Source organism: Rhinichthys klamathensis, unplaced genomic scaffold (assembly GCF_029890125.1).
Source record: "Rhinichthys klamathensis goyatoka isolate OS25496 unplaced genomic scaffold, OSU_Roscu_1.1 h1tg000035l_1, whole genome shotgun sequence".
Taxonomy (NCBI): domain Eukaryota; kingdom Metazoa; phylum Chordata; class Actinopteri; order Cypriniformes; family Leuciscidae; genus Rhinichthys; species Rhinichthys klamathensis.
This window is the reverse complement of record NW_026606583.1, coordinates 4,196,452-4,212,237: the sequence shown is the minus strand read 5'-3', so window position 1 is coordinate 4,212,237 and position 15,786 is coordinate 4,196,452. Positions and strand designations below refer to the sequence as shown.

At 36.0% G+C, this 15,786-nt stretch overlaps 1 protein-coding gene across 2 annotated transcripts in view; it reads left to right on the top strand.

The window, feature by feature from the left end:
- Nucleotides 1-15,786, top strand: part of prkg1b (protein kinase cGMP-dependent 1b) — a 175,240-nt gene that overhangs the window by 119,767 nt on the left and 39,687 nt on the right. For both annotated transcript variants that reach the window (XM_056245936.1, XM_056245935.1), the window contains exons 6-7: nt 10,112-10,189; nt 12,033-12,127. In XM_056245936.1, the coding sequence (XP_056101911.1) occupies nt 10,112-10,189; nt 12,033-12,127 (173 nt within the window). The remainder of the gene's footprint in view (nt 1-10,111; nt 10,190-12,032; nt 12,128-15,786) is intronic.

Genomic DNA, 15,786 nt, shown 5'->3' with positions numbered 1-15,786 from the left:
ATTTTCATAAGAAAATGTCTTCTGAACAAGTAAGTAAAATCCATTTTTGTTCTGACCAACTAAGGGGGAAAAAGCATTCGACATGATAAGCTTCGTTAGATTTAATCAACACGATTTACAGCAACCGTGCAAATTATAGCCTACTTTGTTCTCAAATTGTTCATGTTAACAACATCAGCATTGCGTGACTAATGTTAAATTTAATGTGTTTTATGGTTAGCAGCTACCTGCGTAGTTCAGAATTCAAATTCTCCATAATAGCAAAACGAGAAAGGCACAACAAAGGAAACTCCATAACTGTGTGTTACTGTTACACGATTGAACTATTGAAATGTCTTACTTGTTCAGCGGAAAAAAGCCGTCTCTTCTTCCGTTTCGAACCCCTTCAAAACACGGAGTTCATGCACTTTTCAAAAGCCCCGCCGATGTTAAATCCTTGTGTTCGCATGAGACGGTTTCTTTCTCTTTCTCTAGCCACCTTAAATCCGAAGTATGAAGTCTTTTGGGTTTTATAACTGCTGAATCTCCAGTTGACACTGATGATTGTTGTTTGGATCTTTCTGGATCCGCCATAAGTTTAATCATGCAAAGTGCTGCGAGAAAAGCCTATACATCTAAACATCTCGTCACGCGCAGTATAGCCGGCTAGCCGAAACTCCTTCTTTATGTGTACGGGTGTGACGTAATGACGCAAAGACATGCTCGAATTTCCCGCGGAAACCCACCAGTACCACTGGAATTAAAATCATTATTACAAGCTAACCGTTTTGAATCTAGCTATGGCAAGCAGATAGTTTTGACCACTGGCAGAATAAGTTTTTTTTAATATAATTATTTTGGATTATTTTTAACTTAAAAAAGTTACGGACTGGAGCTTTAACACACAATGCAAAAAAAAAAAAAAAAAAAAAAAAAAAAAGTTGTCCCAACTCTGTAAGCTATAAATAAGCCATTAAGGAATTTTCCTGCCAATAGAGCATTTCATATGAAAGCTTGCTTCCCGGGTAAAAAAAAAAAAGAAAAAAAAAAGGTATTTGTTATTTTTCATCTCACAATGCTGACTTTTCTCACACTTGTGAGTGGTAAACTTTTTGGAATTGCAAGGATAGAAGTCTGAATTGTGAGATATAAATGACAGTCGTCGTGCCTCACCAATCCACTCTGACAGCACAGAATGAGGAGTTGTTCACAAAAGATGCATTGTTAAAAAAGCCTGGACATTTTTGTTCCAAAAACCTGACAATTTTCCAACTTCTCTCTTGCAATTTGGTTTAAATGGATCCTTTTTTAAATTATTATTATTGATTTATTTTTGCTAATGACCGCACAAAGTCATGGCAGTTGAGACCGAGTCATTTTAGACCAGTGAAGATGATTCAATAGTATTCGACTGAATTCAGTTGACCCAATAGTACACACGACTATAACAACAGACTAAATGCATCACTGCAGTCTTTTTTAAAAACTTGTGTTGTGCACTACAGTATTTTTAAAGTATCTTTAAGAATCTCCTATTGGAATATATATGTTGGTGCCTTGAACCCCTAACTGTTATGATCCCCTTGTGAGGGACACCCTTCCTAAAATACAAATAAGCAGCCGTTTAAATGCATAAAGACCCATTTATACTATGACAACTAAAAACGTGTAAACTATTATCTAAAAATATTGACTTCTATTAATTTGACAAATGTAAATAAATCTTTTCTGTAAATTGTGCATTATTATTAATATCAAGTTCAGTCATGAAACTCTACATGCAGTCTATAAGCAATCACATCATCACCGCATGGCACAAGCTGATTGGCCTCTGCTGATCCTTCAGCCAATGAGATTGCTTGCTTAACATTTAAATAATCTGTTTAATTGTTTGCTGTAAGCTAGTCCTACAGCACGCTACCAGACTTCCTCTTGAGAACCTCCACCTCCCCCAGCTCCACCTGCCTATCTTCTACGGGACTTATATACGTATATTTATGCAGCATCAGCAGAATATGTAACATGCTCACGGCAGCATGTCTGAGTATCTATCGGCAGTATAGCAAGTCTATACTTGCTCTGCAGCAACAGTGTAGCAGATAGTCCGCCAAGACCAAATACATTAACATTGCCATATTCAATAACAAGCTAGATGTCATGATTCAACTGTTTAGACTCAAATGTCTGAAATTATGTATGCAAAGAAGTGTGTAGCTAGTACAGTAATACAGCCACAGTATTAGTTATTGTCTCCACTCCAATACCTTCTGAACCAAGCAAGTGGATGTGTAGGACGTGCTGCATTGCCAAAGTTCTTGGCACGTTGAATATATTTTCGTGCTCTGTCAGCCTGATGGTGAAACAAACTTGTGGTATCATATTATACTGTTCAGTGTGGAGATGGTCATCACAGAGAATCGCTCAGCGTGATGCTCCATTTTAAAGATCTATGGCTCTATAATTGATGGCTCTTCTGAAACCCATTTGAAGCAGGAAATTAAAGTAAATAGCTTTTCATTTTTTAAAAATGAAACCAAATGGATGCTTGATGATAATGTCCTCTATAGGGGAACACAAGAACATAGACACAAGGTGAAATGAAAATAAGAGTTCCACTGAAAAGTCTCTCGTTTCACAGCATAATCATTAAGATAATGATCAAGGCCCTGAAACATCAAAATGTTGTTTGGAAATATCTTTGTGATTAGAGCATTTTATTCTTTGAGGATAAAGATATTTCAGATAAACTGTTTTTCAAAGACATCCTAGTATCACTAACAATGTCTGTCTCACATTGATCACCCTCAGAGAGGCAGTGTATTCGAACTCAGGAAAGTTTTTAAAGACTTTAATGTGAACTTTAGTAAAGTGCTTAGTGCAATTAGTCATTGATTTTTCCTTTGGCATCTAATAACTTTTAACCAAACCCCGATGTCTTTATCTGTAGTGGCTCAGAAATACCTGCACAGACATTCCAGAAAAGAGGCGTCCAGAGCCTCAATTGTTGAACTTTTCAACAAATAAAGCACAGTGTTCCAGAGATAATTGACAGTATTGTGGGGAATTTGAAAAAGTAGACAAAACATCCACAGTGACATTCCCAATGTAAAAGTCACAATATATAAATCATGAAATCTAAAGTTATAAAAGCTTTTCTGTCACAAAATAACTTTTAAGAAATGTCTGAATTATCTGTGAATAACTACACAGTCTAGACCAATCCACCAATCTAATAAGAGCTCAGTATTGACCACCCACTCACAGTGATTTAAAGGTGCTTTGTTATTCTTTTTGACTGTACTAAAGCATCAAAATACCATAATATGTTTGCAGACATTTAGGAAGCATTATAAGTTCAAATACTTGTACTACGGAAAACAATGCGATAACCAGTTATTCTACTTTGAAATGTGCGCTCCTTGTTGGAACGTCTGTTCTTGTTTTTTGAGCGTCGAGTCTCAGGAGACTCTCTCCAATATTTTGAATTTGGACTGCAATGCCCACTTCAACCACTAGCTGTCAATTTTACATACAGCACCTTTAAGACTCCCCTACACTCATAAACAACATATATTGGTAACACTTTATAATACTGTTCCGTCATTAATGAATAACTACACAGAAACAAATGAGTAATGAACTTCACATTCTAGAAACTCCTGATTAACTAATTAGTAAGTAATAGTGCTCAGTTGAATGTGGTATTTCACTATTAGCTAATCTGTAACAACTATTTTTTTCTTACCTAGAGAACTACTATATACAGGTTCATAATTAATGTGACTAATGCAAAATGTATAATTATTATTAAAGAAAAGATCATGCAACCAACTAGTAATGACTCAAGTATTATTCAATTCAATTCAAATTTATTTGTAGCGCTTTTCACAATACATATTGTTTCAAAGCAGCTTTACAGAAAGTGCATTTCAGAAATGTACATAGAAAAATACAGTTAGTTAAAGGATTAGTTCACTTTTTAAAAAACTTTTGCTGATAATTTACTCACCCCCATGTCATCCAAGATGTCCATGTCTTTCTTTCTTCAGTCGAAAAGAAATGAATGTTTTTGATGAAAACATTCCAGGATTTTTCTCCATATAATGGACTTCAATGGTAGCCAAACGGTTCAAGGTCTAAATGACCGTTTCAGTACAGCTTCAAAGGGCTTTAAACGATACCAGACGATGAATAAGGGTCTTATCTAGAGAAACGATCTGTCATTTCAAAAATAAATAAAAAAGTTAAAGTTTTATAGGCACAAATGCTCGCCTTGCGAACTCTCCTGTTCGAACTCGTTCATCAAAATGAACGAATCTTTTTTCGAGTCGTTCATTTTGATGAACGAGTCAATGACTCGAAAAAAGATTCGTTCATTTCTTTTAGTCTGAATTTTCACGTCATTTTTTTTTTTTTTTTTTTTTATCTGGTTGCTTTGGTGTGTGGTTTAGAACTTTTTTTTTTGAAATGCTTATTAGGAAAATGAAAGGGAAAAACACCTCTGAAACCAAGACTGCTTAAAAAGTGGGCAGTCCACATTGCACTCTATTGCCCTTTGTCTATGGCAACTAGCTGTGCCTGGGCTTTATCCCAGACATACTTGTGAAGTGCTGGAATTGGCAAGCATTCCTACACTGCACTGTTCTACTTGGAGCAACATGGGTCAGAAAGTCAGATTTTTCCATCAGATATATAAGGTCTTATGGTAGGAATAAAATAATGTAGGGCAAAGAGTGGAAAGAGGGGGGATTTCTGGAGAAGAACCGCAGCAGTTAAAATAGTAAATCAGTAGGGATTATGCAGCAATAAATGTTTCAGATAGTATTATTACAACATTATTGTCAATAACCTTAGTACATTTGTTGTTAAGTGGCATCTAGTTATGATCAAAATGGTTATTTCACAATTTTTTATCCAATTTTGTTTTAACATGTCCAATCGGATAATGTCAAGAACAAGATGTTAAAAATTGCAGCTGATATTACTTCCAGTGTGCATTTTTGAGTGCATTGAACATTTGGGATAATGTGTTCCACACAGTCAGCTCTGTTACTGCATATTTTGTAGGTCATCCAGAGATTTTGTGCATTTGTATACAGTGCACAGTATATAATGAAGCAAAAGTGAATCTGTTCTGACATTGGCATGTTTTAGTAAAACTCCACAGATAGGAATTTTCCAGAATTCACCCACCAATAAAAGTAGGACAATTTAAGGCCAAGGACATTTTAAATTAAAATTCTGCAAATAAACTTTGCAGAGATAATTATATTCATAGTTTACAAAAATAAATATGTAAGAATTTCACATTTCTGCTTTTAAACCCTCTGGAATGCCTTGCCCTGTGACGTCCATTGTATGCACACTATTATAAATGTGCTTTTCATTTGTGCTTAACTGCTGGATGAGTCAGAATTACTTTCAGCAAACCACAAATGCCATAGAGAGGTGGTATTTAACAATACATCCTACCAGTACAAAAGAGAGGCAAATTCAATCCTTACTTCCTCAAGGTGAGCTCAGCGATAGCCTGTGCAAAGCTGCAGGAGCATTATGTGTCTAGAAACTGAGGAACTAATGTGAGCTTCTTCTGATCTCAAATCAGATCTTTTAGGGTTTCTCAAAGTTTCAGGACTTCATGGACTGGGTTTGATCTCGGAAATTATGAGAAATGTGTTGGGACTTGATGTCTAAGGACTGAATTTACGAAATTCTTCTCACCTGCTTTTTCCTTCTTATTTTTTTGTATTCCCAACAAACCTTTCTTAAGCATTTCTTAAGATTGTTCAAAAGACAAAATTTAAGAAGTATTCATATTATTGAAAAGAATATTCCTGAAGTAAATGATTTATTTAAGCTTGGGTCAGCTCCAACCTGTCCCCAAATCCCCAAAGGTAAGATGTTTAATGAATTTATTGGGTTGTTTAAACATTAAAGGTAGGGTAGGCAATTTTCGTATAGGCTAGCAATAGCGAACTAGCATTGAAAGCATAAGATCCCACCCTCACTTCAGAGCGTCTCCAAAGCCACGTCTCCTTCAAAACACACGAACACACACAGCAGGGAGCAAACAAAAGCATTGTGAGAGACGGCATTAAACATGTCTCAAAGCACATAACATTACAAAAACGTCTAAACGTCACGGGTTTGCATCTCTTCCAAATTACAGTAGTTATAATGCAGTAAAAGCTTGTTGTTTTGGTTCAGGAGGAACTGTACAAGGCGGCGGCTGTTTCGGTGCTCAGTGACTGACGTGTGTCTAAGTCTGCATAGCATGAAACGTGCTGATGAGCAGGGTACACGGAGGTATGGAAATACAGTATGCGTTCACTCTAACTAGAACTAGAGAACACAGATACCGGACACATTCACTCTAGAGAGAGCGCAAGAAAGACGGAGTGCAATGAATGGAAATAACCTCTTATTGCTCTGTTAAAATAGCTATTTTAACTTGACACGGTGCATTAAAAACACAACGTAATTACTAAAAACAGTAATTAACTCAAGCCAGTAGCGACAAAAATAGTCTGTGTGCTTATTATGATAACTACGGTAATCTGCAGGCAGCGGAAAAAGACGGGCTTGGAGGTGTTTTTCATTCAGTGTGTCTTCAGCAATAGCCCTCTTTCAATCAAATAATACCAAAGCCTGTCAATCAAGATGTCCTTAAGAAAATATTTGATATTTGACCCCCTGTGGTGAAAATAAAGCTTTTAATGTTGTTTATATGTATATGTGGTGTTTTTAATATGCTTTAAGACAAACCATGTGCAGATTCTTAAGTCAGCACCATTGCTGAGTATTTTCTCCTTAAAACTGCAGTGAAACAAAGACATCCTCAAAAACGCGGTTTTTGAAATCGCTGGTGTTTCTGACGTCACAAACTACCTTGTAACCAATCACGACAACGTGTGATTGTCAACGAGTGGATCTCTGAGCTGCTGTGAGTGAGTGGAGGCGGGGCTAATTTGCATATTCAAAGAACCGCTTATATTAAATGAGGCAAGGGTGTAGAGTTGCATTCAAGCTATTTTAAGGAAAGAATAACTTTTTTCCAAGGAAAATCATTTAAATATGTAATTTTGGTGATCAAAGAGGAGTTTTAAGAGATACAATTATTGCCTACAGGGGACTTTTCTCACAAACTTCTTAGTATTTATATTAAGAATTTTCTTAGCCTCTTTCTTAAGAAGATTTTAGTGACCCGGCCCCGGGTCATTGGCTTTGGATGACTGAAACACCTACTACCCAAAGGAATTAAGTTTGGCCTTGACCAACAATAGAGCACAAATAGTCCAGTTATACAAAACAATCAATGTAAATAGTCCATTGAATTTAATTTGTTGTTTAATGACATTCAACATCTGACTATTTTATGTACTTTGATGGTCCAGTGGCGGAACTTTTGCCAAGCGTGTCAGAGGTTCTGGGTTCTAATCCGCCCTCGTACCCTTTTATATTAAAAAACCCTTATTAAAATCGATTGTGTTTATCAGTGGTTGTATATCAGTCAGGAACACATTTGTGTGCATTTTATTTTGTGATTTCATTAAAGCGCGCGTCCGTGTGAAGACTGTGCGGTGTGCGCGAGTCACGAGAGAACACTGTTTCTGCACCACTGATCCAGAGTCAACAAGCACTTTGATCACTTGATTTAAAAAACAACACATTTCAGCGTGCTAGATCACCTCTTATTTTACTTTTATTTATGTGTATTGGTACATCCGTGCCGCGAGATGTTTCAAAAGTGGTGGGGACATGGAGAGGGATTGTGGACGAGGTAACGTTAGATGTAAATGTCAGCAAACGTAAAATTTGGCAAGTTTTTACTAGACTTTAGTGGAGTCAGCAGTTCGTTTAACAGTAAATACGGATCTATACCTAAAGTATCTATTTTATTTAAATACCGTTGCTTTTCATCTGTGCTATTTAAGTGTGCAACATCTTTCCGATCACCAGGGAGAGATTATGCGATTTAACGCAATGGTCCTAAAGATGGCGGCCACAACAAAAAAGTCACGTGACTGAAACCAATGAATAGCATTGGACTCTACGATCGGCGGAAGTAATCCAGCATCCTTAGACCTTCACCGGAAATACCGCCGTGCATAGAGCCCATTAGAATCTTTGTTTTTTAGGAAAGTAGGAAATTACTAGTCATCCAGTTTTTAATATCAGCTATGCATTCCGTTAATTTTGTGAATTGGTAAGTTTCATCAGGGCGTGAAGAAATATAGAGCTGAGTATCATCAGCATAACAGTGAAAACTAATGCCATGCTTCCTAATGATATCTCCTAAGGGTAGCATGTACAGAGTGAACAGCAACGGTCCTAGTACTGAGCCTTGTGGTACGCCATACTGAACTTTTGATCGATAAGACATCTCTTCATTTACTGCTACAAACTGATAACGGTCAGATAAGTAGGATTTAAACCATGCTAATGCAATTCCACTAATGACAACATCATTTTCAAGTCTATTTAAAAGAATGTTGTGGTCAACGGTATCAAATGCAGCACTAAGATCGAGTAGAGATACAACCACGATCGGATGATAAGAGCAAATCATTTGTGACTCTCATGATGATTTATGCAGACAAAATACTCCAAGGCACTCATGTGGTAAAGTAAACAGCCTTTAATGAACTTGGCTAAATCATTAAAACCAGTTAAAAGTAGAAACCCGTAGATTTTCTTTTAACTAGTTTTAATGATTTAGCCCAGTTCATTAAAGGCTGTTTACTTTACCACGTGAGTACCATGGAGTATTTCGTCTACATAATTTGATGTTTACCTCCAGTTCATCCTATGAGCACCAGTTGCTATGTAAAGAAACACGTGTAGCACTCTCTGCTTCTTTTTTTTTGCAAGTGTATTTCTTATTTATGCTCCACCTGATTCAATCCCCTTATAGTAAATTGTTTAATCTTCTAATGTGATTAAAAATATATTTGGTAAAAAAAAATGTTTTATTTATCAATTATTGTTTATAATATAAATTATTATTGTTGTTATTACTGGTAATACTTTACAATAAGGTCTCATTAACTAACATGAACTAAAAATGAGCAGTACAGTTCTTACAGAATATATATACAGTATATATATATATATATATATATATATATATATATATATATATACAGTATATATACAGTATATATATATATATATATATATATATATATATATATATATATGTGTGTGTGTGTGTGTGTGTGTGTGTGTGTGTGTGTGTGTACTGTACTGTGCAAAAGTTAAAATAATGTTATAATTTTTCACCAAAAAAAGTTTTAAAACAGTTATTTATATTTTGCCTTTAAGTGCCAGTTTACATTTCCAAAAATTATTGTTGCCATTAATTGTAATAATCAGGGATTTAATTTTAATTTAAGGATTTTTTTACACTGTTGCTCCACCATTAAAGTGCTTGACCTGATGTCAAACTGGCTGTAAAAAAAGTATACTTGTGTTATGTTATGAATTGCATAAAACACATTTTGGAACAAAATAATATTTTACATTTTGTTAAAGAAAATGTTAGTGGTGCTTGAAAAGCTGCCATGGATGTTCTGGGTGGTTTCCAGGGCATTGCTTATGCGGTTGCTATGGTGTTCTGAGAGGATTCATCACATTGCTGTGCAGTTCAGGGTGTTCTAGGTGATTCTAGGTGGTGTATTGGCTCAAGTCAATAGATTGCATCTCCAAGCATCTGTGATATACTGCTCTCTATAATCTGAACTCCAAGTGCTTAGACAAGTAACAACACACCTCTCCTCATCAAGACACACAGTTTGAAGTATCTTTCATAATCGTAGTAGAATCGTACATTTGTACAGATCCCTAAGTATTAGTAGTCTAAACATTTGAGGTTTATTTAGAGCTCTGTAGACTTATGCAATGGGGGCCACTGTGGTTTGCCGGTAGCATGGATTACTGCTTAGAGGACTTCTGTTCTTGTTCTGGTGTTGCAACCCTGAAGCGATCTGTTGTGTGATTGAGGCACCGTCTTCATGATGGCTTGAGGATGATTGTGATGGAGTAACATTGTGAAAATTGGACCATGAAGGGAAAAAAATGTCACTTTAGTAATTCTCTCTCTTTGCCTCTCTCGCTTTATCTTGTTTCTCAGACTCACTACAGTGATGGAGAGTACATTATTAGACAAGGTGCCAGAGGGGACACATTCTTTATCATTAGCAAAGGAAAGGTAAGATATTTTCTGTCACAGAGATAGAATACCAAAGAGATTGCATGCACGAACTCACCCCAAAATGAAAATCCTGTCATCATTTACTCACCCTCATGTCGTTCTAAACCTTCATGCAGCTTTTTCACTTGCAAGTCAAAAGGAAGTAATGATTTGAAGGATTTTCTAAAGTTTTGAAGGATCTTAATGCAGCTGTTTTCCTTTTAACAATAGTGACCATGTCTAAGCTCCAAAAATGACAGAAACAGTATCATATAAGTAGTCCATATGAGTCGTATGCTATATTCCAAGTCTTCAGAAATGAGGTTTTGTAAAGAACTGAGTGACATTTAAGTCATTATTTACTGGCAATCTTCCCCTCCAATTAATAAATTATTTCTAACACGGACTACAAACATTGCAAATGCACACAAGTAAGTATTTATTAATCCATTATCTGCCTAATTATTTGTGTGAAAATGAATAAAACTTTTTGGTTTTACTACCACTAGGTAGAAAATGTAGGTAGAGAGGTTGCCTTTTGGATTTTGGATTTGAGAGCTACAGTTCAGTGAATCATAACTTCATAAAGTTCAGTCTGTTCCGTACATAGAGCTATTTACTGACTTAAGAGGTCTTAGAATATAAGTCATGTAGACTATTTTATGATACTGTTATGGAGTTTTATTGTCTCTTTGAAGCTTGACAGATGTGGTCACTATGAATTATTGTACAGAATGTGCTGTGTTTGCTCTTTCAAAATTGTAATTTTTGTACGAACTGTCCGTTAAATCTGATAGCCTTCATTCAAATACACTAATCTCTATTGTTGCTATCATTAGTGTGATAAATGCTGACTTTTAACACATGTGAATGAAAAATAATTGACATTTTAGAAACAAATCAGAGGATTCTTCAGTCTTTTAAAGGATTAGTTCACTTTAAAATGAAAATTAGCCCATGATTTATTCACCCTCAAGCCTTCCTAGGAATTTCTTCTTCCAGACGAATACAATCGGAGTAATATTAATAAATGTCCTGGCTCTTCTAAGCTTTACAATGGCAGTGGATTGCAACCAAGCGTGCTGCACAAGCCCTGAAAAGTGAAGTGTCAAAGTGTCTCGATCGCCCCTCGGTAGCTGGTCCCAGTATAGGTCATGAAGCCCGCCTCCCCATGAAGTGTAATGAACACGGTGGAAACTAAACAATCAAATTACATTTCAAATGAATTTTTTCCAAAGATGTTTTTTGTCATTTTAGGTAGTTTTTTTCACGCTAATGTAAGTTTAAGTGTTCGTTTGTTAAAATAAGTTTGGTCTTTAGTTTGTGTAAGAAAAATATTCAAATTTAAAACGTTATAAAGTCAAATAACTAGCTTCCGGCTAAACAAACATACAGATCTGACAAGTGTAAAGCGCAACTTATCCAAGTAATGCGACGTACTGCTGATATTTACGCTATACGCCATGACGCACTACGCTACTTCAAACATCATAAATTGCGCATTAGTAGGTTGCGTTTGGCCGGAAGCTAGAATTTTACTTTGTAACGTGTTAAATATGAATATTTTTCGTACACATACTTATCGCTTTGCTTCAGAAGGCCTTTATTAACCCATCGGAGCCGTTTGGAGTTCGTTTATGATGGATGGATGCACTTTTTTGAGTTTCAATCTGTTGGTTGCAATCCACTGCCATTATCAAGCTTGGAAGAGCCAGGACATTTAGTAATATAACTCCGATTGTATCCGTCTGAAAGAAGAATGTCATATACACCTAGGATGGCTTGAGGGTGAGTAAATCACAGGGTAATTTTCATTTTAAAGTGAACTACTCCTTTAATGATCAATAATCTGTAATTGCAGGTGAACGTAACTCGAGAAGATCCACCCAATGGGACCCCTGTCTATCTTCGGGCATTAGGGAAAGGAGACTGGTTTGGAGAAAAAGCCCTTCAAGGGTAAAAACTTCCTTGCACACTACTTATACAGCGCTTCAATCACAGCTGGCCACTGACCATGTTTACGAAAGCAAGCGCTGACATCAATTATGTGCTCGATGGATCGTTTGCTGCTGGCACATGCCTAATGGGCTGTTAACTGAGAACAATCAAATGCACATCCAAACAAAGCATCTGTTTTGAGTTGTTCAGCTTGCTTTAGGAATACTTTTTGAATGGAAGTAAAGCATTTAAAGTCAACTTAAGATTAAAGTTGACCTATGTGCTTCCTTTTATGGACATTTCCGATTCCTGGTTTTTCTAAATTAAAAACAAATCATTATATTTAATCAAAATGCAATAACTTGCTCCACCTCTGAAACTATTTTATTTTATTAAAAGGGATTTTTCAGCAATCCCTCTTATTCGTGAAGCCTTCCCCTATTTTTTTTTTCCTCCTGTTTTGCGGAAAAATATATTTCACATTATGGAAGTTAAGTGAGCTGCAAATGGCATTTCATTTGGTTTTTAACCTGATTTGAAATGGGCTTGTATGAAAATGCCTGTCATTTTTGAGGCTTTATTTGCAAGCGTACCGTCTAATGGACTGGGAGCTCACAGCACTTAGTGAGAGCTAATTTGGAGAAGATGAGACCGGTTGTGTCAGAACAGTCAGATGCACATATCCACCCCATATCATATTTCTCATAGGGTCGGTCGGTTATGAACATCATCCTCTGATCTATTTCCATATTTCCTGCGTTATTCCCACCGCTGCTGATTCAGTAGAGGCCAACCTCAGGCAACTTCACTCGGCTTCCATTATGGCTATCAAGTTGTTTCAAGCGAACGTTATTCCTGCTAAGCAAAGAGATGCTTTTCAGATGTAATTTACACATTTATTTTCACATGATGGTTTTAGTTGTGAAACTTTTTGAACAGCTGTTGCAATGGATGGAGACAGAACATATGCAGTGAGGACCCCTAGTGGAGATCAGAGGAAGTGTTAGTGGATTAATTGTGGTGGTTGTGACAAACAACAGTCTATTTTATTGTTGTTGTTGTTGGGCAATTACCCTACCGAATAGTGGTAAACATATTAAAGGGATTCTATTCTCTAGTTTTTTTTTCTCCTTTTTTCTATTTGACATGCTCGCATTAGTGCACTTGGCTTGTTTTGCACAGTTATGTTGCGGTATTGAACTTGTCATTGACCCTGAAAAAGGGGCAAGCTGTTAATGGACCGGAATAAAGAGCCTGCAGATTGCACACAAAATATAAGGTCCATGCTGGGAAAATTTATATTTGATTGAATTAACTTGAATGAGAAAGTAGTAGGATATGGTGTGGCCACTGGACTCATTGGACAAGATCTCCTGATGAAAGCATACATACTTTCAAACATTTTGAACGACAAAATTCAAGAAGTCACTGCCTCTAGTTTAGTACACTATGCCAACATGTGATGCACAAGAGAGTGAAATAAAACCTGAGCTACCTGATTAGATCAAAAGTGAAGATAGAGCTAAGAAAATAATCTGTAGTTTACGTTTAAGGTTGAGTTTTTGGTTTCTAATTCCCTCTTAAGTTTTTAATGGTTTCATTCTATTTGTAGCCAGTAATTTACAGCAAAAAAACAAATGTGTGTCTGCACAGTAAAAAAAAAAAAATGTATTTCAGTTACAGCCAAACTTTGGAGCAATTTGCATTACACGGTACGAATTAGCCTGCATTTGTTATTTCTAAGAAAGGGGAATAAATACTATATTCATTTGAACGGCACAAACCGGCAAAATACGAGCACACTAAACAACACCGTTTCAATATAACATTCCTGTTATATCTAAGGAAAGACAATAAAAATAGCGAAAAAATTGTGTTTAACTACAAAAAAACAGCACAAACCGAACACACACACAACTATTTGGAGCAATTTGAGCGACATGGGGTGAAGAGTGATGTCATACATCCCAAAAAATTATGTTCAATATCTCAAACATCAAACCAGCACAGACGTTTGTTGTTGCGGACCAAATTGTGAATATTTTAGTCATTATTTCATTTCATTGGATGCCAACTTCATTGAGATTGTTGTTTGTAACAAATGACAGTTATTTATACACTGATGTTTATAGTTAGACATTGAGTGATCTATTGTTTAATTGTCACTTTTCTTTTCTTTTCTCCTCACAAAGACACCTAGTTAGATGGCTCTTGCTTTGATCTGTGCCCAAGGACGACCAAGCTGATGAGGAGTTTATTAGTTTTTGCCTGGAGAGGTTTTTATTCCTACAAATGTGTGTTCTTGATCTTCGTGGCTTTGATCTCACCTCTCACTCAGCTTTAATTAGCACAGAGTCTTGCGTTTTTTGTTGTTGTTTGTTTAGTTTCTTTTTTTAAGTGGTAGTATGTTTAGCAAATCAATCAGCACTCTATATTGAAGTGGATCAAGTCAGTCTTTCATCTTAAACAATATTTTTTTAGGCCGTTATGAGTCGTGTTTGTGTGATATGGAAGCTGCCTGGGATTTGACTAAGTAACAGCCATAACAATAGCTGTGGTCTTGTGGATTAAAGGCTGCTCACTGCTTTGATGTGCAACAGCTTGTATGCTAAGTAAACTTTCATGTCCCGCTTAAGCAAAACACCTTGTTGAGGCAAAATAATAAATTTGCTGCCAGTTAAGGAGATGTTGATTCTCCTTTTTTTTCTTTCCACACCGGAAGGAAAGTATACAAACACATTCAGACCAAGGAGCACTGTATGGGTATCATCAATTCAAATTAGGCCTATTTTAAGACCATTAAAGGACACGTTCGGTATTTTACACTTAAAGCCCTGTTTTAAGATTGTTTCTGATGAAATAGAACGGTTAAGATTGAAATTTGGACACATGCTGCTGGCCCGAGAATTTTCGGTTTCTGTGGTTGCACCATCCCCCACCTCCACCCCCACTATGGTTGCAAAGGTGCACTGGAACAATTCTTCATAAAACGCATTAAACTTTAGTTTACAAAGACGTGAAACTCACCGAGTGGTCTGGGGTGTTCACTGATATGCTCACACAAAAATGTGTGCCGCAAAAGATGCTTTCCAACTGGTTTTATCGTAGTTTTTGTCCAACTCCATTGACTTGACTTGGACAAAAACTACGATAAAACCTGTTAAAACCTGACATTTGTTTTTATGGCAATTAAACACATTTCCTCATTTCCTCATCCCAATTCTTTTGAAATTTTCCCTGTTATTCTCAAAGGTTATTCTCATTTGGTTCTTGGTTGCACTTTACAATAAGGTTTCATTTGTTAACATTTGTTAACTACATTAGTTGACATGAAATTACAATGAACAATATTTCTATAGCGTTTATTAATCTCAATTAATGTTAATCTCAATATTTACTAATACATTATTAAGATCAAAAGTTGTATCTGTTAACATTGGTTAACACGAACAGGAACATTTATTCACTTTATTTACTAAACAGACTAACATTAATGAATTGGAATTTCCAAAGATTTCCAATTTACCAAATGACTATTAACTAATTTTAACATATGAGACCTTATTGTAAAGTGTTACCGATTATCATAACTTTAAATTGATTGAAAATTGTCTAAAATTGTATTTAATATATTTAAAATGCCACTCTTTACTTCGCCCACGCCTTTGGATTCCGTC